Below are 24,433 nucleotides of genomic sequence, written 5' to 3'. Positions count from 1 at the left end.
GAGAGAAGGAGAGGCCGAGGGCAGGCGTGGTCAAACACAGCTATTTATTGTCTCTTATAAACAGCCTTCAGCTTCTCGTTGAAAAAACCTAGAATTTAAATATTTTGTCCCGTCACGTACAACAATCTGTATACATTATTTACAACTCTCGAACACGGTGCGGATTTTCAGACATTCAGTTTCGTTGTCGTACATCAAAATCTGTTCTCGCTTAACACCGAAATACCGAGCGGTGCCTGGGAACAGAACATTGGCACGGTGAGCGGATAGCAAGGGCTCTGCTCTCACATTCCCCATTTTGCACCGTCTTTTCTCCCGGACGTTGAAAGACTGTAAACGAGGAGGCTGTGTTAGCATTGCTTCTGCGCTATTTTATTTTTCTCCTTCAGAAATGGCCTTCTGTTGAAACCTCACTCTTACCGCATTCACCACTCCCCACACAGAGGGCCGCAGAGCCAGGCGCCCGGCCCCCGGTGCAGCCGGGGAGCAGCCTTCCGTCTGCGGTGCTGCTCAGACGGTGACAGAAGCTGCCAGCTTACAAAAATAATGAGCTTAGTTTAGTGGCTATAAGAATTAATTTCCGCTAAAAATACAACACTTTAGGAACAATTAAGGGAATTTGTTTCTAAAGCAAAAGCAATCCGATGTTCATCTAGACTGCAATCTTAACCTGGTTATAAGGAAGCAGAAAGAAAAGCAGGACAGTGCGAAGGTTCAGCACTTACACAGACAAATGTTAGTCTCTTATTGCAAGGTAAGACATCCAGGAAAAGAGGGCAGGCAATCATCAAACTGCTCGTGGCTTTACTAGCACACTAGCAAGGGAAAATCAAATAGCAATGAAGGAAACAAGATTCAGAGTAGAGTGATTCTCAGTGAAAGAAAAGCAAGGAGTCTGTATTCACGTTGCACCTTTTTAAATAGTCCAACTAAAAAGGGGGTTACAGAAAGCCATAGAGCACTCTGGCAGGTAGGAAGGGAGAGCGGCTGGTAAGAAAAAGAGCTACCCAAAAAAAGATGTGTTCAGAATAAAATTGTGTCACGTGGTTCAAGAGAAGGGGGAGGCAAGAAACAGAAAGGAACAATCTGAAAGGTACGTAAAGTCCATAGCAGCAAATAGGTATCCTTTACCTGTTAAAGGAGCATCAGGGAGATTGGAGTGCTCAGTCCTAAATACTGAATAAGGACAGCACTCCTTTCTATCTGGAAGTAAAAGCTAAAATTCAAAGCTCCACATTGCATAGTAAGCAGTTAAAGAAACTTGGTACTTGCAGATGGGCTGTCAGCCCTTTGAAACCTGTTTTCTCCTCTCAGCTACCTGCAACAGCAAAATGTGACATTTTAAAAATTGCAATTAAAAATCAGCTTGCATCCCTGACTTGAATGTAAAAGACACAAGCACAACATACCCAACACCATCTCAATGGCATCAACATTGGTAACAGTGACCAAATGTGATCAACATCACAGTTTGTCCCATCCCGTCTAGAGGTAGATGACCTCCTGAAGTTACCATCGGCATCACTGACATGTTCAGCGTGCTGGTAGCTGACAAACACCCCAAACAGCAGAGTTTAAGGACATTACTGATTGGAAGGCCTTGGCAAGCACTGGCAGCCCATCAACACCTGCTCCCAGTGACAATGAAGCAGAGAGGTGTTGTTTCAAAGCGCTCATGACACGTAACAGAATCCACCTGTAACATGGGCTTAAAGTAGCAGATTTTCTTCAGGGTTCATTTCTCTGGGTTTTATTTGGGAGTGAGAGGTGTCCTCCCCCCAAACAATACACTATTTTATAAACACATTCAATCTATTCAGATTCAGTTTGTAAAACATGATTTTTGCGTAGCATTTTGATGTGCCCTTACTTCAAAAGTGTAAACACACATGAACTTCTGGTCCCACAACTTTTTGAAGCAAAAAAATAATAATAAAAACAAAAGCTGCAAATATAAACAGCATAGGGATGCTGAATCCCAAATACTGCACACATATCATTAATGTTGTTATTTTCAAGCATCGTATAATTTAACAGTGTGTTCATACTGCTGTCAGACAAATCAAGATCTCCAAGCTTTTATTACATGCCTAGAAACTGCTCTGTAAAACTGCTTTTACTGGCAGATACTAAATACAAAAGATACACCACCCCTTTAAGACTAATACTTTTTATAATACATTCAAATTCTGATTCAGTGAACTGCAGCAGAAGCCTCTGAATTTATAGAATTGGGAGCTTTAAAAAAAAGGAAAAAAAAAAAAAAAAAGAAAGAAAAAAACGCTCCTGAGTGGAAAATGAGGTGAGCAATTGCAGTGGCATCAATCATAGCAAATCCTCACTGTTAAGTATTCTTTTTTCGATACAGAAACTGGTAAGACAGCTTTAAATCTGATGGAGAATATCTCGTTTAGCACCTTGGTGCAGACTTGTGCCACTCTCCAGTCTCATTGCAATGTGATAACAAGGGCTTTGGCATTGGCTGAAAGGTTCCAAGCAGCATTATCAGCACAGAGAATGTACACACGCAGCCCATGAGCAGCACTGAATCAACTCAGCAAAGCAGTTTTCACTGGCAATTTTATCAAACTTTTAATATCAAACTGCATCTGCAGCACTCTTCACGCTTCTGTAGCTGGATGCCAATCTCCCTCTCAAGCTTGAAAGTTTCAGTCATTAAACACTTCTCAGATAGAAGTATGCATAAAAGGCTGCATGTGCAAGATGTTCTGAATTCAGCTTTCTGCATGACTGAAGTCCATTTTAAAAAAGTGCACTTCAAATTTAGGAGCTAAGCTGCTTTTACATAGTCAGGAGGATGCTCTCCACCTCCGTAACTGCAACAATATCAGTCTTTTGTGCCATTCATTCTTGAGCTAACAGAGCCCTCCAGTCCTCCACCCAGAGCTAGCTACAGCTCCCCAGTCAGGCTCACGGTCACATCCCAATTAGATGCCAGTATCTCACTCAGTTAAAAACAAGTTTGCAGCTGAAAAGATGTCACAGATGATGCACACCATCCCTACAAGTACTGCATTCCCAGTCACCACACAGCACCAAAAAAAAAAAAAAAAAAAAAAAGGTACTACATGGGCAAAAGACTCTTCCTGCAACTTCCCAACACATGGGAGATTTCTTGCTTACAGGAGCTCCTTCTTTCTTAGCAGCATGTTGTTAATCTCCTGACAGCAGCATTTAGATGTTAGACCACTGACTGAGTCTTCTACTGGCCAACAAAATTTCATGGGGCTGTTTACCCAATCAGGTATGTCTTATGAACAGCAAATCTGACAAAAGCACTGGGGTGAATACTGCAGCTTAAGTGGCTCACCCAAGTAAAAGGAAATGGTGTTTGTACCTTGTTTGTTTTTGCCTTCGGTTGTCTTGTACTCCCGCAGTTCTTTTTCTATCCCCCAACTTGCTGAAGAGTTATCAGATACTAGGCACCTCTCTTCTTTATCTCCCAGGTATATGTATACACATGAGAGAGTCAAAATTGCTTCTGGCTGAGAAGGGGTAAGACCTTACTCTTTCCAAACTTGGAATTTGTCAAAACATTTGAGGGAAAACTCTCTTTGCATCATCAGCCTTATCCACCTTATTCTTCCAGTGTGAACTGTGATCAATCCAATCCAATCCCAACTCTCAGCGTTAAGAAAAATCATGCAATTTCCTTTGATAGTCACACAATTAGGAAAATGTCTTCATCCTGTGTGACATAAGAAGCTGAAAACAGAGTAAATACAATTTTCTCATGTCCTTAACTTATAAGCAGTTTCTATTGGACAATGATCTTGTCCTGCAGAGGAACCAAAACATATTCCATGTTTTTTGAACTTTAATGAAGCTTCTAATGAAGCCAAGTACTATCTGAATTACATAGGCTAAACTACAGCTATTTTGCAAGCAGTTACTGTACCTAACATATACTGTAACCAAATCTAAACTCATATGAGCACTACTGCATGACTACTCTTCACCACTCTTCAAGAAGACAATTTGTTTCCATTTCTAAATGAAATGCTGTGAAATGAGCACTCAAGGCCACTTCTCTATTTCAATACTAGGTCGTCTTAACTGTTCTTAAGCCTGGTGAGAATTTAAAAAAGAAAAAAAAAAAGAGAGAGACAGAAGTAACAGAAGTTTTAACTGATTTTCATTCTGACCAGGAAATTCAACTCCATTGAATAATAACATTGTTCTTAAAATAAGTTATAGATGATTCTGAAATATATTATTTTAACTTAAAAGTAATGATTCTAGTCACTAAAATGAATATATATTTGTTCTTGTCTTAAATATTTCTTAGCTGGCTATATTAATGGCCACTTACATATTTTGCAGGCTTGTGTTTTCAGTCTAGCAGAGGTACCCAAAGCATATGCACAACTTCTCTGCCATACACCAACCTTGGCTTCACCTGTACATTTTTTAGTTTTAAGAGTTCTCGGGTCATATATACAGCTCAATTGATGCATTCACATTATTAAGGTCCAAAAAAGGTGCTGTAGCAGTCACAATCTAGCAAAGCTTGGCAGTGTTAATCATCTAGTGTATTATATTTGGCAACTAATGATTCCATGGGATAGCACACTGCAGAACCTAATGCAGATTTCTTTGTATCCCAAATACAACAGCTTTGACAAGGCCCGTAAATGAACGGGAGACATCTGGGCAATGGGAAACCAGACTCTGATGTAGTTGCAGCAAAGATTTCAAAGCCACTGTCTGTGGATCATTCCAGAAGTTAACTTGTCACAAGCCATTCTTGTGTCTGGTTTGAGACAACAGAAGGATAGAAAGACAGAGAGACTAACACACGTGAGGGAGGGAGACATTTTGGTTATGTTTTCTCAGAAATGAAAGATGCACTTGCCAAATCATAAACCACTGGTATGTTCCAATTACTTTTCCAAAAGTTCTTTGGAGACAAGTGTACTCCACTAACTACCTTCCCTAACTGTAGCTGTGCAAACTGACAGTTTATTCGGCAAATACTTGGAAACTGAACAGAAGTGCCTGACTTGAGGTGCTATTTTAATTTATTCACCAAAAAATAAGAGTAACTATGAAAAGCAAAAACCAGTGCAACAGACATTATCTATTTGCTAACCACAGGTTCTCTATAATTTTGACACCACTTTCTTCATTCTGATTTGGTGACTAGAGCTTCATTGTCACTTTTTGTTATAAGAAATGTCTAGTTTTGAAAAAATCTATATTAATCTCTCTAAAAAAATAAGACATATTTGTATTAAAAGCTGGAGATCATCGATTTAAGTTATGGCTTTTTTTACTGTAAGTATTTATATATATACGTATATATATTTATTTTTTATTTTTTATTTTTTCCTAAAACAAGTATCAGTAAGTATCCTGGGTGTTAGTTCATATTTTCTGTTTCCAGCAATGTTCAGTATTGTATGTGCTTTGCACCTCAGAAGTGAGTCTGCCAAGGCACTTAGAGGAATATAAGGAAGTCTTTCAGGGACTTCATTAGAATGGGCTACCATTGACACAATACAGAACCCATCCACCAGCAGAGTCAAACCCCAACCAAGCATGTTTCCTTTACAAACACTCAGCACCTGCTAAAATTCCACAATGAATAACTATCAAAAAAAGCTATTTACTGCATGTCACTAACAGACGAAAGATTTCCCCTAATAAAAGCACAGAGAGTAGATCTTGGCTGTTAGGAATAACAGCACAGGTTTTTCTTTTGTTTTTAAAAAACAAATGAACAAAAAAAAAAAAACATATACCACACGCTTGCTTAAAGAAACAAGTGACTTAAAAAATCCTCTTCCTTTTATCTGTCCTTAGAGGTGAGTTTTTCAATCAGTTCTTGAAGTGGTGCAAGCTCTCTTCTGTCAATAAGGTTGAATTCCTGTAATAAGGATGAGGAAAAAGACAAACATACAGTTTTAACTGCATAGCTCAAGAAAGAAGTGTGATCCAGACAGAATTCATTTTACAGGCTCTTCATGACCAGGCCTTGCCACACAGCGTTTTCTGTTATTATCTCAATAGCACCGTTTAACTGCCTAAAGCTTTTTCTTATACCCCATTTATGGGGAGGAAACATGCTAAGAAGCTGCCCTTGGATGGGCAATCAACAAAGGGAGAAAAATGTAATTTTGTAGCAAGAATGCTCTTTTCAGTCTTCAATCAATAGCTTCAAAGACCATCCTCCCTCTTTCTTTTATAAGGAATTACTGTTCTACTTAATTATTTGATAGTGAATACTTTATGGTATTCACTTTGGTAGCAAATGAACACTTCACTGAAAACTTTTCAATTCCTTGAATACTTCCAGCAGTAAATATACATACAATTACAATGAGACACTTAAAGCCTTACAGGTATCTATTCTGTAAACATACCAGCTGTTAAGAAACAGAATGAGTGTTACTTTGGTAAATTATTTTTCCATTTTATTATAACCGTAACTATAATGTTCCTGCCACGCTTACCTGAACAAAAAATATAAAGTGCTTGAAGGATGTGTTAAGATGTGCCTCCTCCTGTAGCTGAATCACTGGATCAAAGTGCTGGTGATAAATGTGAGCATAAACTCGGAAGAGGCGCTTTAAAATCGTCTTTGCCACTGACATGAAATTCTTTGGGAACGGTACACCTAGGAATAAGGAAACAGATGAGTTACTTTTAAATGCCTATGCCAACGTTCATTTATTTGGAAAGCCACTATAACCCAACCACTATAACCCAACCTGATTTCTTGGCTCCAACTGTATCTTTCACAGATAGGACAGTTACATTTCACTCAGCAATCGTCTGTAAACCACATGACGTACTTCAACTGACACACAATGACAAGCTCGTTGGAAGACCGTAGGGAGATGATGTTTTTCTCCCTCCTGTAATCCAGTGGTTTATGAACTCATACCAAAACAGATTGGACTACATTTCTACACTGAATACACCTAGCTACAGCTTCCAGCTACTATGTCTTGTCACGTATCAGGATAGTTCCTTAGAAAACTTTCTCTGACTGAGCATCTTCTTACTGCGTGGATGGATTCAGATGCTTCAACAGAGGCATCTAATACAAATACATAAGCCCTCTCAGTACCTGCTGGCCTCTGACTGCCAGTGCAGATAAGTGGAAGTCTCCTGCAGGCTCTGAGTCTCACTGAAGGCCCTATGCAGGTGTCAGAGATAACACAGAATACCTCTAAGTGACACCAGATAACTTTGTGTAGGTAGCTGAAATTCCCTTTTAGTATTAGTAATGTTGTTTTTCACTTCTCTTTGCTAGAGTGAAGTAAGAAAAAATGCTCTCTTGCAGCTTCATGAACAGAAGCTGTACTAATACTGAACTCATATTGGAACATTCATAAAATGCTCTCTTATGTGCCTCATGAAGAGGCACTGTTTCCATCCTGCCCATCGCCACCCCCTAGCCTGAGGCTACTGCTTTCTTACCTATTGCTGAGTAACCCTGACACATGCTCTTTTCAGTCATTTCAGTGAAAATGACATAGGACACATAAAAATCAGCTTCAACAGTAGCTCTTCGTCAGCGTACAAGTCACTGGGAGCAATAATCTATTTAGCCAACACATTCACAGACTAAAAAAAGACATTTATCAACCACCTAAGTAGATCAAGCCTGACTAACTTCTCATCACGTAACAGATTTGCCAGTCAGCTTAGTTCTTTGGAGTCTTTCCAGTTTGTGAAGTCCTGTGTGAAGGCCAGAGGCCAAAGCTGTATGCTGATGGTTAATCATGATCTCAAAAATGCTTTCAAATACTGAAAATACAATTTCCATGCTCTATTAAAGCTTGTCCTGCTTATATATACACATCACATTTCCAACATTGGCTACAGCATCACATGGAAAGTTCATTTTTAATTGCTTATCCACTGCGGCCTTTAAGTCCCTTTTCGTATCACTGCATTTCAAAAATACATCCCATTAAAAAAAAGTCCTCACAGAAATATATGCTGCAGAGAAAGATCAAGTCCAGATGTAGTTTTTTAAGCACCACTTTAATACAAACTGTAAGTATTCAATATAATTCCTTTTAGTAGCAGATTTATATCCCAGCTCTGAACTCCTAAAATAACTGGCACAGGAAGAGAAGATACTGTGCTCACATGTACAGAACAGGGAGTATCTAGATTTCTGTCACTTCTTCCCAAACTAACCAGCCTTCTTTGCGTATCTGTTCACTGTAAGCAAAAACAAATGCTACTTGATTCTGACAGGTGGCCCTGTTTCTCTGAATAAGCTTACTGAAATGTGTTAAATGCCTCAGAAACTATTCACAAAATACAAGCAATTAAGAGATCTCCCTCCCTTTCTCCATAATGGATCATAAGTCTATGAGTAGTACTGTACTGGAAAATTGCCAGTTATGAGCTTAGAACAAATAGTCTTTCATGTCTCCAACAAGATTTTCTTCTTGTTGTCATGTCAGAATCAGTGGTTGTTTATTATTTTCCACCTGCTTTTCTGAAAAAATACTCTTAAATATATATCTCCTGTCTTCATTTCAAAAGAAAATAAAATCATGCACTTTGGATCAAAAATGTAATTCAGCTTCTTTAGAGGTAAGGGCTAAGAGAAGTTCCCAATGATAGACTAAGCATCCTTCCTTCATTGAAGATCTGCTAATTTGCAGCAGTCTACTGGCTATTAGATATAGAGACCCTCCTACTTATTTTTAAGGAAACAAACCACCTTTTATAATATTAAAAAAAAAAAAAAGATTTTTACCAGAAATGACAGTTAAGTAGAAACAATACTTCCGCAGAGTCGGCTAGATGTTTATTAAAAATATTAACACATGGGCTAGAGTTCATGTACACATTAGTTTTATCTTAACAGACAAAAGCACCTTTCCAAACATAGAATCATAGAATCACAAGGTTGGAAAGGACCTACAAGACCATCTAGTCCAACCATCCTCCCATAACCACTGCTACCACAAGCAATATAATATAACATTACCCTCAGAGTTGTCCTACTCGAGAAAAGTCACATAGGATACCTTCCAATGCTACAAGACTTGAATATTTCTGTACAACCATAATCCAAATACATTGTTCAATGTTATTTGTTTACCTATTTTAGAAGGAAATAGCGTTTCATCATCCAACTGATCCTGGACCCAAGTCATCAGGTAATCAATGTACTTTGGCGCAGAGCACTTAATTGGTTTCTTTATGTTTGTCCCATCTGCCCAATGGTACTCGTACCTGGATTGGGACAACAAGACGACATTTCTTAATACAGGTGAATCATTCCTAACACAGCCTGGAAGGATGCTCTTCCTACACCACTCCCCATACCTACACCTCCCACAGCCCTTTCTTGAAGCTAAGGTCCAAAAGCTGCCAATGTCATCTGCAGCTGCTCCAGACTCAACCTGCAAATCTACGTTAGCAAGCCACCATAGCCTGTGAAGGCTTCCAAAAACTTCCTTTTTCATAGGCACAACACATTCATCCCACGCTCCTGCCAAAAAACATGTCGACCTATGGTTAAAGCATCTCTGTACATCAAAAAGCTGTTGTAGGAGTAAGCTTCCAAATTCACACAGAGCACTTCTGCTTGAAAAGGCAACAGCTACTTTTCCTTTCTTTAAAGCAGCTTTTGTCTGTTTGATTTTAAAAGGAAAAAAAAAAAAAAAAAAGGACTACAACTTGTTGAAATGAAATATCAGAAAATTGTATTAAATTCTCCACTTGAAATTAGACTTACAGTTTTGCCTAACTGACAACCAAACTACATCGGTTCTTGCCAGTATTCCTAAATTATGATTGCATTAAGAGACTAGGAAGAGATTCAGATGTAAATTAATGCCAAGTAACACGATTTAAGAACTCGAAGCAAGTATAAGGTGCACTTTAGTAAACAGTCTTGAGGAAGCTTCTAGATTAAATAGTTGTCCTTAGGCAGCACCTTGTAGCTTAGCATTACCATGCAGCACACAAACTGAGCAGACCAAGATTCCAAAAGTCTTGGTATCCAGATATACCACCAATTCACTGGGTAGTTTCAGGATGTCTTTTAGCTTACTTTTTCCTATCTGTAAATAGGGTGGGATCACACCTTTACAAAACACTGGTGTCATCATGGAGCAATAAAAAGTATACTCTTCTTATTCTTCTCTATTTGTAAGGCTAATAATGCTGACATGTAGGTTATTTAATGAGTAGATTCCAGCTTCATTCATTTTACAGGTACCATTTGAACCCATGGCATTATAAAAGCCATGGAAAACTATTAAACAGGAGGAATTTGCATGCACAAGCAGATATAAACAAGTCCTCATAAAATTAGAATGGAACAGATTTTTTGACTGACTTGGGGAGTGCAATCCACACAAGTCCAGATGTAGCAGAAGACAGCTTATCTTGGGAACACATAGCTGGAAGAAGGGAAAACCAACTATATTTGATGCTCATAGTCTGACAACATCAGCTTTCAAGTGAACCATGGCGTTCCTTTCTATTTCTTGCCAAGTACCAATGTGCAGGTCTTAATATCCCCAGTCAAACTGTAACATCCGAGCAGATTTGGTTGGTTTTGTTGTTGTTGTTGTGTTTGTTTTTTTTTTTTTTAACCCACATCTGCTTTAGGCCAGGCAGCCTGCTCAGCCAGCCAGCCAGCAAGCCCAGCCTGAAGCAAAAGGGACTGCTGAGCTCTGTAGCTCTGAAATCCTCCCGAAGGAATAAATGCACAGTGGGTCAAGATGGCTGTACCTCCCACTTTTTTATTAATAAAAAGTCAATGACAGGGGTGGTACCGTCAGGTCACTCATGCTTTTACAGCAAACACATACACCAGATAGAAGATCTATCCCGGCTCTTTTTAAAAGATTTCAAAGAGATGCTATTACTGGTCAGTACTTTACATGGAGGATAACATGTTCAACTGTTATATTTCAGTACAGTGCCCTACCACAGTGTTTGGGCTGCAGACACTGCTATCTGAACTCCACCTGACTATGTGCACTTAGTATCAGGGAATGGGGGAAAGATCTTCTATTTTCAAGACTATTCACATCATTTTATGCAAGACTTAACCATATTTAATTGATTTGTCTTGAAATTTTAACAAATCTGTTTTTGTGAGAACAATAACTGAAGAAACATTTTCACAATACAAAATTTTACAAATGTATGCTGCTAACAATTTTATTAAAAGGTCTTTTTTTCTAAGGATAAGAAATCAGAAGGTCTGAAGGCATTTTTAAATCGTATCTCAAAATACATGAGAAAATTCCATACACACTGAACAGACCACAGCATTTCTAGCAATGAAAAAAAATTAAGTTAAAAAAATAAGAAAAAAAAAATCAATATTCTCACCACCTAAATCTTAGTATTGAGGTAATGTTAAGTGTTAATAACCCAGAACAAATACCAATTGTAAGCTAAGGTGCCAGATTCTTATGGAGACAAGTAGAATAACAGAAGGAAACCTAAGCTAAATGCTAGTTCTCATCCAAATAGTCCATATCCCTTAGAAGCCTGCGCTCCCTGCATTTTTTAGAGGAAGAAGTGCCACAGAATTACCTTTAAAGTAACACGGCTCTTAAGAAACACCAAAGACATACCCTGACAAAAGTGAATACAAGCTCCCTGCACACAGTGGGCGTGTAACCTTCACCAAGTCAAAAGGCACAGAGCATCAAGAAAAGGCAAAAGGAGTAATACTGCTGGGAGATGTGGGGTATTTCACTGACTTGATTCATTGGTTATTTCTTTACTTATTGGTAAGGATGCACTGGGCAGAAGACAGCACGTGAACATTTGAAGATGGAACATCGTAACCATGGGGGATTTAAGAGAAGCTGTCCAGAGTGTTATTTGAAATCCAAGCTTAGAAGCACTGGGAACCTACAAACCTCATGACAATCAACAGGCTCTCACCACCACTAAGAGTGAGCTTACCTATCTCAATCAAATGCCTAAACATGGATTTCAGAGCCTCTGTCCAGTAATCCTGCTTTGAAAAAAACACACCAACCATGTCCTTCCCCTTGGCTCTTACAATTTACAACCACGAAGGAAAATAAAGAAAATACCCCTTGCACTACACTGCTCAGTATACACATTACTTTTATGCAAGTTCTTAACATACTTATCATGCTTGTTGCATTGATGGTGATATAAGGATAGTAAGAAATGATAACCAACTACAGTTCACTTGGGTAGAAAGTGTTTGATCTTGCAAATATGAGAGGAGTGGAACATTATCATGAGAAACCATGTATTTTGGAACAAATCAAACAGATAATTTTCTCAAACAATCAGACAATGACTTGTGCAGCAGGCACAAGAGATCTCTTTTTGATCTTTATGTCAATCCTTTATTAACTCTGTTAAAGATTAATTCAGCAATCTTCCCAACAAATAGAAGTCCAAAAGAAATTTAAGGGACTCCACAGCACGTAATGCTTCATGTCAGCATTTCCACTGGGAATATGTAGCCCTGTGTCTGTAAAATACCAACGTACTTCAAACTCAAAGTAATTAGACAGAAAGGCTCATGCGTGGATGCAATCATACCAGCTTGTAAGTGACTTACAGGACTTAACTTGCAGAGAAAATAAATAAATAAATAAATTACAGGAAATTAAGACTGTAAAGTCACAGAGTGCTTGGTGCTTTTAGTTCTCCCCACACTACTGCTGTCTAACCTGTTTCAAGCAACTTTATGGAATTTGTTCCAGCTAACCCATGCTCTTCTATCTGAAATAGACGAGTGCGCAGTAATGGTGGCAGCTCAGCTGTGGCTGTAAGCAGTCAGCAATCTTCAGCGTAGCAGCATTAACGAGCTCACAAGACTCAATGTCTTGAGCCAGAAGATAACATGAAATAGATAAGAGATAAGAAACAGGAAAAAACAAACAAACAAACTGTAAATATCAGTGCTGTTACGCTGACGTGGTTTCTACTAGTGCCTCCATAATAAAAATTCTGCAGATCACCTTTAACCTAAAGAATGGCCATGCTCATTCAAACCAAAAGCATATAATGCTCACTCCACTGCCAATCACTGCAGCCTCACCTATCTCTGTTCCTGTGCCTGCCTAGCCCAGGCCCCCTCCACCACATAAACACTTTGGACCCTCTTTTGCAAAATCCATTCCTGAGCACAAGTATGGCTGCAGACTTTGGAGAACGCTCTGAAAATCCTAGAGATAAGTCCACCTGATTAAAAACTTGGCAGAATGCATTTTCTAGCCTCTAGCATCTCTTTTCTAGCTTGCTTCATAACTGCTTGAGCACTACATAAGTTTCTGTCAATGGTTGTCAATCTCTTTGGAGAGAAATGAATTGTTTAGACTGGCAGTCAGAAAGCTAAGCAATAATTAACCTCCGTGCCCATGTAACTGCTTCTCATCAGTCAAACAATAAAGCAAACAAATATTTTCATGTTCTCATTTAATAACCAAGAGCCTGTTCTGCATGCCGAAGCACAAAGCAGACAATGGGCTATGTCATTGCACAAGCTCATTCCAAAGTTCATTTGTATAACAGTAAACTTCTTTCCTTTGTATTTTCACCCCCTTCCCTATTTTGCAGCAGCACATCTGCCTGCCCACACTTCTGGCGTTCCGCAGCAGCCATCATTAGTTTAAGAACACAGCACCAAACCTTTCCTTGGTCTGGCTGTTTTCACCTCGCAGAGTTCTCCCATTCTCAGCAGCTCTCCCCCCAGCAGCTCTCTTTTCCTTGCTGTCAGCTCCCCACCTTGCTGGCTGGGATCACTGCCTTCAGACAGTAACAACATACATCATTAGAAAGCAGGAAAAGGTGGAGGAGAAGATTGTTTTTCTTCGTTGTTTATATAAGATTTTAATGTAAAAAGGAAGCAGTGCTTTCCCATCGCTACTTGCTTACAAATTCAGGTATTCTCCTCTCTGAAAAACACTAGGAAGCTGAAGAGCAAACAAAAACACAATGCTGGATGCCTGCACAAAAGCATAAGCAACAATCAAGGAAGTGAAACTTCACTGAGTGAAAGGGCAGGGAATTCTTACTCAGACTACTCAAACCTGACGCCAAGTTTCTTCCTACAGTACCTAGTCAAACACCTCAAAGAAAGATTTTGCTTATTCCTAGCTGAATGCCTGCAGATGAAAGCATCGAGTCTTAATTTAAGAAGGACTCATTAACATTTCAGAATAAAAAGAGAAAGAAGTTCTGATGGTCAGGCTACTTCCCAGGCTAAATAAAACAATTACTACAAAAAACTTTCAATTCCCTAGTCCCTTACAAAGCGTCAAGCTTTTTCTCTCCCCACATAACAAAAGAAGACATCCTTTCTACTCACAAAGGTTATCCTTTCTCTAGCACTCAGCTGAGCCAGACTCCTTGAATGCAAAATCATCTCAAGAATTGCACACTTAACAATGAGTAAAAATGATCTTACTTCGGGCCAGCAGACATCACGGGACAACTCTCCTCTGTGCAGAAGTCCGTAATGGTTCCATAAAGCATATTGATCTGGTTGAAGAAGTCAACAGCTGCAAAGCATTTAAATCATTCATTATTACTCTGCAGTTTAATTGCAAAACAAACATCCTACAGCCTGAACTGTAAAACATATGCTGCTGAAAAGGGTCCTGGATTATTTTTCATGATAGAACCTCATTAATACTTCTTTGTATTAGAAAGAGATTCAGAACACTAGTTCTTTGTTGCAAGAATTCTTTAATTGTTCACTATAGCAAAATCTTAATTTGAAAAAAAGGAAAAAAAGGAAAGGGGTAGAAGAAAGCTGTCATTTACTCTTCTAAATGTTTGGTGTACTTTATTAAAACCCCAAATTCTCCCTGCAGGTCCGTTAACGACAACAAAAAAAGCGTAAGCTTTTGAAGTACAGCAACTGTTACCTAGCTGCTGAACCTGATGTCCTTCAGGCTTTCTATTCCAAAAGACTGTCTTTCCAATGAATATTTATGCGATGTTCAAACCAAAAATGGGTGGTGAGATGTGGGGGTATGTAAGGCATATGGTCACAACATTAAGTGACTTCTACTCCTTTGATTAGTTAATTAACACAAATTAATATTTAGTTTACAAAGTTTCCTTATTTACAAACCATCCTTGGATATTTCTGTTGAAGAGTTGCTCTCTAAGTTTCATATTAACAGTCTACTGCTGAATTATTGTAATAAGAGGCCAGAAGTGAACATGTCTAATAGTTCCCATTGTTCTCACTACTGTAAATAGATGCTCAAGCACTTAGAGCTCTTTGAAAGCAAGGCTCTTCTTCAGTGATCTTACAGCAGATAAAGTTTTTAGGAATCGTGTGATCAGTTTCTAAAAGCCCACTTCAACTCCCTTCAGAGAATGGCCCCCACATGCACCTGGTAACATGCTGTGCTCTCTAACAATAATTAACAATGGATGCCATGGGTTAAAATTGAAGAGGGACCAACAGAAAATTAGAAAATTAAAGCTGAATTCTTACCATTAAGAGCAATTTTATTAAATACTTCCACCTGCTTTGTTCTGCAGCCACTTCTGTTAACTTCTGGATGAACCCAAGTAATGCAAGCATATAGAAACCTAAAACTTGTGTGAGCAGCTTTGGTGTCCTTATTCATCTATCTCATGTTTTCATCATGTGCAGGGATGAAATTCAGCAATAACATGAAAACAAAAAATAAGCGTGGTAGAGCTCAACTCCTATTTAACTACAGTGCTTTGCAAATTTAACCATTCCACTGACATACTCTCACCCTGAAAGAAACCTCAGATGAAGTATAAATGGACTGAACGCCCCGGTGCTCCGTCTGCACTATATTGCTTCTACTGCTTTGAGCACCAGGTCTTCCACTTCTGACAAAAGGAGCCTTTCCAGGTACAATTCTGCAATTATATCTGAGAGGCTGATCCTCACAATGGGAAACTGGTACATAAGTCTGAAATCATGCTGAGCTCAGTCTAAGTTTACGTCAGTGCTACCTATGTGATGCCTGCCAATACAGGGTGCAGTGATAAACTGTTTCTTTATTGAGATAAATTTCAGGAATACTCGAATAAAACCCTTAATATTAAATAGGCACACATTATCCAAACTAACAGATAAACAAATCTCTTCATTCTGATCAAACAGGAATGGTTTTCCTGCAACCAGCCTCAGCAGTAAGTAAATAGGCACGTTTGTCTTAACTTAAAAACCAACATTTTTAAAGTCACTAGTTCCAGAAGTGAGCAGCAAATACTCATACAAGCAATGTGCAGGACCTGATGGAACGGACATACAGTCCTCTCAATCTGGTGCTATGTCAAAGAGGAGCCAGAACCCTACTTTGCAGTCAACCCAAATTCACATTCTTTGCTTACATCTATAGAAAATTACAGTTATGCTGTAATGAGATGTAGGTTGACAACTTCACTGTAGACACCAGTAGGTACTGTATACTATTAAAGTAAGCGATGGCTAAGGGAATGAGAGGGCTAAATATGGTATGTATCATCACTGATTATTCAGGAACGTAAACATCTAAGATTACATGCACATCACGGCAGCAAATCCCAGCTGCTGTTCAGCAGATGCAGGATACAAAACTACAACTGCACCACACAATTTCCCAGGTACCAAAAGAGGGAAGTACATAAAAACCACTGTGGCAGGCACCTGCTGCAGTTCATTTCCAGCAACAAAACATGTCTTTGCCTTGCAAAGCAACAGCAAAAAAATGGCATGACACCATTGAGAACGGTCAATAAAGTTACAGATGACAAGGAGGGCCTCTAAAGCCTCTCTGGGTGTGCAGTAGGAGCACACTGCCCACAGTACTGTGTGACATTCAACACTGCAGAGGCAGCAAGAAGCAGTTAAATGCAGCCATTGTCTTTTTTTTTTTTTTAATGTGTACACAAGAACTGTTAATTAAGTTTCCAATCGCTGCTCCCAGTAGAAACCACAGACAAGCATTTGCTTTGGGGCAAGCGTGTTCAAAAAACCCACACTGGCTTTGACAAGATGACTGATTATTGCAAATCCCACATTTGTGAGTCTCAAAATGCCTTGAGACACATCACCCATCCACCACAGTCGGCAGTGTCAAACAAAGGAAAAGGCAAGATCCTCTTTCCCAACATCTGTAAAGCAGTACAGTGCCTTTTCACATTTTCGTTTCCTCTTTTTACTCACGGTTCTTAAGTTCTGAGGGTTTAGGTTACTTTTTCCACATGCTTTTCTACTTTAAGTGCACAATGTCTGGTGTACATTTTAATCTGCTACAAGCATAGAGGTGAACTGTACTTCTGAAGTGCTTTTTTAATAGTTTCTAATCAAGAAGTCAAATGAAAATAAACTGATCGCACACTTCTCATTTTTCTTTTAAATACACTAACACACTTTTAAAATCTCCATATAAGTCAATTCATTCCCATAAGGCATCTCTAAGGTTAAGAGTTAAGCAAGTAGCAGTAGAGCACGTTCCTCCTGTGCTCCTACTGTGTGAAGTCATACGCTTCCTTTCTTCTTTAAGTATCTCCATCGATGGACGAAGCTCACAGCTACCATTAACTAGTACTAGGTGTGGTAGACATTGTAAGTCAGAGAGCATCTAAGGTGCTACTCACTTCTAAAAAACAAATAAAGGTTATATCCCCCACTGTATTACAAGAAGGCATAAAAGAGGACCATTTCATTACAAAATGCAGCTGTTAGCAAAAGGTAGCTCCCACTCTTCTCAAATGCTTCACTGCCTTTTGCCAGGCAGCTAATTTAGTAGCTAAATCATTTGGGAGATGAAAATACTACTGCCACACAAGAAAGAAGAGCCACGGAATGAAGGAACCCCTAAAAGGGAAGGATGCAAGCAACATCTCAGGCATCATTAGTAATGCTTACTCATAGAAACAGGCTGGCTCTTTTTCTAGGCAGTTTTGCAGTGCAATGTGAACAAAATTGTATGAAGAATGGTGTTGGCAGCTTCAACATTCCCTGGAAGGAGTGACAGGTTACATCCCACACTTAAAAAACTCAAAGGTAGAAGTCAGTATGACAGGTCACTTCCCAAACACATCAAAGAACAGAAAGAAACAGACAGAACTAAGTATAATAAGTAATTAGAAGACATTTAGCTCGTATGTAATTTGTACTGCAGTGCACAATTAACACAGTACTTGCAGGAAATGCCACAGACACAAAAGACAAGGAAATATCCAGATAAGGCACAGAGTCTGTGGCAACCAAAACCCTGCACAAGCTATAGAGCACAATGCAATTTCAATTAATCCATTCTCAAAGGGTAAGAAGGAAGGCAGCAAAATCATACTGCAGGGAGAAGGAAACAGTCAGGCAATCAGAATACACCAATTTGGGCCCCACTGTTTGACCTGCTCTAGCATAGAGAGCTAGGAAAAGCAGCTTTAGAAAAGTTAAAATCAAGAGATTTACCAAAGCAAAGACTGACAACTTGGTAGAAACAAAAGGAAGGGACTAATTTTAGGAATACTGCAAAGATCTGTCTCTAGGTTTGCATCAGGCAGAAGGAAAGACAGGGCACATATGTCACTGTAGTCTCAACATTTTAGACCTGGCCCTCACAGTTACCTAAATTAAGGTCTTATACTTAGCATGTAGAGGCTTGTCCCAACTATCAGCTAACAACTTTGGTAGAAGAGCTTAAACATATTAAGACAGCACAGACAAGCTCTTTTTTAAAAACAGCAGTGGCATTTCTACCTTAACACTTCTTTGTGATCAAGTGCTCACAATTTAAACACTAAATTTATTTATTTATTTATTTTAAAGACAAGACCATACTTTTAGAACAAGAAGCTTAAGGAGTATTGTCTCTGTGTGCCACTCAGCATCTGTTAGGTTTAAATGATAGGACATTCTCCTCTCCCCATTGCAACATAGTGCAAACATCACTAGAAAGAAGTACACAGCTGTCTTCCTACACGTATCAGCTCTCATTCAGCATCCTCATGTAAAAGAGTAAGTGTGTGTGTATGTGTGGTAGCCAACTTACTGTTTACTGCAACCCATTCATTTAAGTCTTCACCCTCTGGAAGCATAACAGCCATCCTGAGGTTACCACTTCCAAGCGTGGCCTCGGCATGTTTAAGCAGCTCATACTGGTGAGATCCCTCTGGAATGTTCTTCTTTGGTTTGAAGGTTTTGGAAGATCGACTGCCACTGTGAAAGGGAGAGGAAACATTTAGACAACTTGTAAAAAGGGAAGGGGAAAAAGCAAGCAGTGGACAAGTTGCTCACAAGCACAGTATCAGCATTAAAACACTTTTCCCAACTCCTATGTTTTCACATAAGAATGTAAATTTAACAAAACTGAGATGCCAACACAGCAGGTGCTTTGACTCGCTTTGTTTAAGCCAATTAAATGATCCTCTGCTTCCTTGCCTTCTCATCTGTTCACCTTAACATTAAGCCAGCTGGACATTTGGGAACATTCAGCTTCCCTTCCCCTTTTCTCAGTACATTGGATCATAGGCAAGATGAGACCAGAAATATTTCCTTCTCCAGACTTTATACAGCCACATATGAAGACTACAGCAGCCCAACCAAGAAGAATCCTTCTCTATTCCAAATAGTCATGAAACTTGCTATGGTAATAAAAGTTATCAAATAACAAAAAAAAACAAAAAAACAACCACCACACGTGCATTCTAAAGCATCCATTTTCAAGAGATGCAAAACAGCATCCCACCTGCAAAAGTACACTAAAATGGCAGAGGCAGCCTGTTCAGATCACTGCCTTTTTATAGCAAGCATGGTGTGTTAAGTAGGTACTACGAATTTCTTGAAAATAAGCTGCTGTTATCTAGCAACGCATACTTTCCGCAGGCCTGGCTGATTCAGAACAGTATCTTAGCTACCTCAGTTCACCAGCAGGGCATTAGATCCAAACATAAATGTCAAAAGGGGGATGGGACAGCTAAAAATGGCAACATGAAATACATTTTACAACTATCTGGTACTGCTTAGGAACTTAGCTTTTAGAGAACAGCTGCTCAAAAACACCCTCTTTATCTGAAGGATGCACACTTTCCACAAACTTGCTACACCACTCTCCTCTGGTTTCACAGCACAGACCTTTCAGTCCACCAATCTGACAAGAAACATGGATGGCGACTTCTACAACTTTCACAGAGGTCATTTTACCAGCCTAAGTTTTGTTTGAACAACAAGGGCTGATGTGGGATAAAAAGTTGATACTTGAATTTTAAATGATGGCAGTGAGCCTGGATAGCACATTGTTCCCTCACACGTAAGAAACATGACAGGCAAAAGTAAATATCTGAAAATAAATGTAAAATGAGCTACGTTTGTGAATGTTTCAGCATACAAACTGAGAAAAAAGTTAGGAAAGGAGAATTGAGCTCTCAATTCTAATGAAGGAAGCAGAAAGAAATGAAACTCAGATAGCTAAATTTTCATTACAAATATTGCCCAGCTCTCAATTCTTTATACAAGCCTGCCCATTTTTAACGAGCCCTCCACAGAGCTGAACACAGATTTTTGTCAACAGGGGTAAGGGTGCTCTCAGGTTCACTGGATGTCTGAATGTGAAGGGCTGTAGCTCATCTTTGAGGCAACTTTAGTACAGCTATCTGGTCATACATAAACACTCCAAGAAATTTGTTTCATAGAATCACAGAACAATCCCAGCTGGAAAAATCCCAAGGACCATTAGGTCCATCTCCTGGCTCCACACAAGACCATCCAAAAACCAAACCCTATGTCTACAGCATTGCTTAAAAGCTTGGGGCCATGACCACAGCCCTAAGGAGCCTGTTCCATGCCCATTGCCCTCTGGTGAAGAACCTTTTCCTAATATCCAACTATTTTGCGTTTCATTTCTCCCAGTACACAACACTATAGCCATCAGCAGAAAACTAACAAAGATGATTTGTTTCTACAATTGTACATGCCAACAGCTCCAGCAGACACAATGCACACAACAAAAAATTTTCTTTCCAAAACCCAACAGGTGATCAAGAAAAATCAAATGCCAAGCACATGACAAAAATGCCTTCAGTTTGGTTAAATCTAAAACTTAACCCTGAATGAGAGCAGTGGAAGAAGAAAACATAATAAAATAGGAGATAAACATGTTTCCCAGTTGTTGGCAAAGGCAGGTAAATACCATCTTTGCAAGTATGGAACAGACAAGTCTGGCTGGTTAGAGATTTACACGGCCTCAGACTTCAACTCTCCCTTGCCACAGCACAGCAGCACCCTCCATCCTGTAGGCCTCCAGAATAATCCTGTTTCCTAACTCTCATAAAGAAACACTTTGCTGGACTAAAAGGGACCACGGGATGGTAGAGCTGAATGGGCCATGTTCATTTTCAAGGTGAGGCTGGATAAGGCCCTGGGCAACCTGATCTAGCTCTGATATCCCTGCTCACTGCAGGGGAGTTGGACTAGACGGCCTTCAGAGGTTCCTTCCGACTCTAAGGATTCTATGACTCTACAGTTCATCAATACTACAGGACATCGAAGGCAATCAGCTACAAAACACACTTAAGAGCCAGTAGTAGGAAGAGGAAATGTACAGCTCCCATACATTCTGCTACAGGACACTTCTAACACGTGACCAGACGTGTGCATTACACCCCAAGTAAGGATACCAGATTCAAATCTTAAATAAAATAATTGCCTCCCTGTGGTAGGGAGAAGCTGCTGTGGCTTAGGGAGTTGCCTTCCCTTCCCACTTCCCCAGCCACCTGCATTTGCTGCTAGATCAGGCTCAAACTCAATCAGAAGAAAAGGCAGTTGTTAAAAACAAATAAAAATTAAAAAAATAAATAAATCAGAACACTTAACTGTCTGCTTAGAGGTGCAGGTTTTCTTCTTCAGGATGACACAGCCACCAGGCCAACACTGGGAATAACAACACAGTTTAAAGCATCTGGTAAACATTTTGGTGTACGTCTGCACAGAGAGGGCTGACACAAGGCAATACTCACAGCAACTGAGGGCCAAGAAAGACAAGTATCACTTGTGTCAGCGTAAGCAGAAGAAAACCAGCCCAAGATAAGGGCATGCGTAACACTTCCAGACCTGCTCAGAAGATTCTGCTCTGTGTATTGTAATACGACAATGAAGGAATCCAAGTCCTGATGGAATACCACTCTACAGCTCAAGTCATTCATTCATCATCGAACAGAAAGGAAAATAAGATTCCCTTTCCTATCAGTTTACACAGCTTCTCTAATTCCTAAAACCTAAGTCTAAAACCTAATGTACAGCAGTATCTCTTCCATAATACTGTCCTCTTCATATGGGTATGATGACGGAAGAACTTAACTGCTGTAACTGGTCTGGTGTCATTGCCTAAGGCAACATCTACAGCCTCATTTCAGAGGCTACTACTAGGAAGATGGAACACTCCGAGCGCTATGAGAAAAGCTCAGTCCAGACAGTTGGAGGACTTAACGAAAGGATTCAGATTACAAAGAGCAGCATCCAGCTTCAGCAGAAAATCTTTGCTCAGGGAGAGGAGGTGCTATAAAAACACACAGAGCAGTAGCCAGTAAAAGTTACTTCGTAACTCACTTAAGTGTTACTGGATGTTAACAGAGGTTAGACAGGAAGAGTGAGCTTTAGAGAACCAAGCACAAGGCAAGCACAGGGAGGGAACTCCCTAAATCACACAGCCTATTTTCAGAAAACTCTGGGTAAGAGCTCACACCCCAGATTGTGAGATGGCAAGACAACAAACAAAGTCACCGCAGGTCAATGAACACCCAGCAGAGACCTCCTATGGTCAAAGAAGCAGAGAACGCACAGCATGCTGGAAAACCAACAAGTATCACTTAATCCCTGCTATTCCATTCCCACATACAAGTTTGCTTGTTCTTTTCCATTAGCAAAATCTCTAACAGGATACACAACACTTGGTGTCAATTCTCCCAAATAAGCCGCCTCCTATTTACATATCTCTATCTGCCTCCATTGCCTATCTGATCCCTGCTTCTCTAATCCAGCACAGCCATTCTAAAACAGCAGGAAATGGCCTCACGTGAAAGGCAGGCAGACAGGCATCCCAAAGGAAAAGCAATTAGGATAAATGCAGGCTGCTAGTAATCCCATGCTATGGAAATATCTACAATTTTGGCAATGCATTATCAAAATTCCATGCATTTGTGCAGTTCATATGTGAAGTCTGCACACGTGGTCACACTCTCCTTAATACAAAGTTCAGGGACCCAACAGTTTCTCTAAGCCAAACCTCTTATCAGCTAAGTTTGCTCTTCAGCAGTCTAGTTCTAAATGCTGCTGCAAACATGGGTTCAGCTACATTATTAGCTCAGTAGCTCTCCTGCTCTTTAACCAAAGCCATCCCCACTGATTTCTGTCTCAGCACCATCAGCCAAACAACCCTCTGAATGGCAACACTGCTTTCTCCCTAAATCCTGAGCACAGCAGCATTTTATTCCTGCATGATGAGTCCCAATGCTGAGATGAAAGCTTCTTGGGGAAAAAAAAGAAAAAAAAGGTTTTTTTTAATTTCTTCCTTTTATGTCATTCCATTATATATGGCAGAATTATAAGTCGTCTTGTTCCATATCTATTTTCCTAACTTTTTGGGTGTAAAGTGGAAAACTTAACTTTCCAAAGTTCAGTTTGGTGGTCAATGACACACACAGTAAAGCAAGGCTCCATCAAGTAGGACATCTACATCATAACACAATTAGCTGCAACCCTGAACCATTTCTTCAGATAACTTAGCAAAGGCCACACCTGCTTTTCCCTGCTGAGAGCCTCTGAACTCTCCTTCAGGTGCAAAGCAACACATTAACTCAGATGCATAATGAGACAGAAAACTCAAAAATGCCACACTGAAGATCCTATTTTCCTTGGACAGAAAAAGCTCATGAAAAGGGGAGAACGTTGCATTAGACCCACTATTTCTCACAAGCAATTCCCAGACTCGCAGAAAGTAATGGCTTCTCAAAAATTCTTCCAATTCCAAGGACGTTTTGCTCTCTTTACTCCCACATCCAGCATTTCCAGCAAATTATGCCCTTCTATTTTTAAAGGTAAGTGCAGCTACAGCAGTGCCAGATGCAGCTCACCCTAGCACTAAATCATGGAATGTGCTCAAAGCAATTACTCACAGTGCCAGGACGACTCTGGAAGCCTGGCTAGGAAGCCACACGTCTGAGCCGCACGGAGTGCTTCCCACTGTCAGGAGCCCACACGCCACTCGGCCTCACCATGACGTCACGTCATGCTTACGAGCAAGAACCAAATTTCCTCAAAGCTGTAATTTTATCTTGCCGTCTGCTGACAGGGAGCATTTTTAAAGATGCAGATTCTGCAGCCTGGCCTGCCTAGGGTTTGCAGAACGATGCTTCCAGAAAGGAAAACGCTCAGGCGTTCTATTTCCACCACACTTAGCAGCCTGCCTCACAGCTCACTCCAGCTTCAATCGCAGCACTG

General features: G+C 39.8%; 1 protein-coding gene across 1 annotated transcript in view; it reads right to left on the bottom strand.

Annotated features, from left to right (window-relative positions):
• Positions 1-27: 27 nt before the first annotated feature.
• The window catches only part of MOB1B (MOB kinase activator 1B), a 38,335-nt gene continuing 13,929 nt past the window's right edge, over positions 28-24,433 (bottom strand). The window contains exons 3-7 of the mRNA XM_019615109.1: positions 18,993-19,159; positions 14,423-14,516; positions 9,098-9,231; positions 6,477-6,640; positions 28-5,890 (exon numbers count right to left, since the gene is read on the bottom strand). Coding sequence (XP_019470654.1) covers positions 5,813-5,890; positions 6,477-6,640; positions 9,098-9,231; positions 14,423-14,516; positions 18,993-19,159 — 637 coding nt within the window. The 3' untranslated portion in view covers positions 28-5,812. The remainder of the gene's footprint in view (positions 5,891-6,476; positions 6,641-9,097; positions 9,232-14,422; positions 14,517-18,992; positions 19,160-24,433) is intronic.

Source organism: Meleagris gallopavo, chromosome 4 (assembly GCF_000146605.3).
Source record: "Meleagris gallopavo isolate NT-WF06-2002-E0010 breed Aviagen turkey brand Nicholas breeding stock chromosome 4, Turkey_5.1, whole genome shotgun sequence".
Classification (NCBI taxonomy): domain Eukaryota; kingdom Metazoa; phylum Chordata; class Aves; order Galliformes; family Phasianidae; genus Meleagris; species Meleagris gallopavo.
The sequence above is the reverse complement of the archived record's forward strand: the minus strand, read 5'-3'. Positions and strand labels throughout refer to the sequence as shown.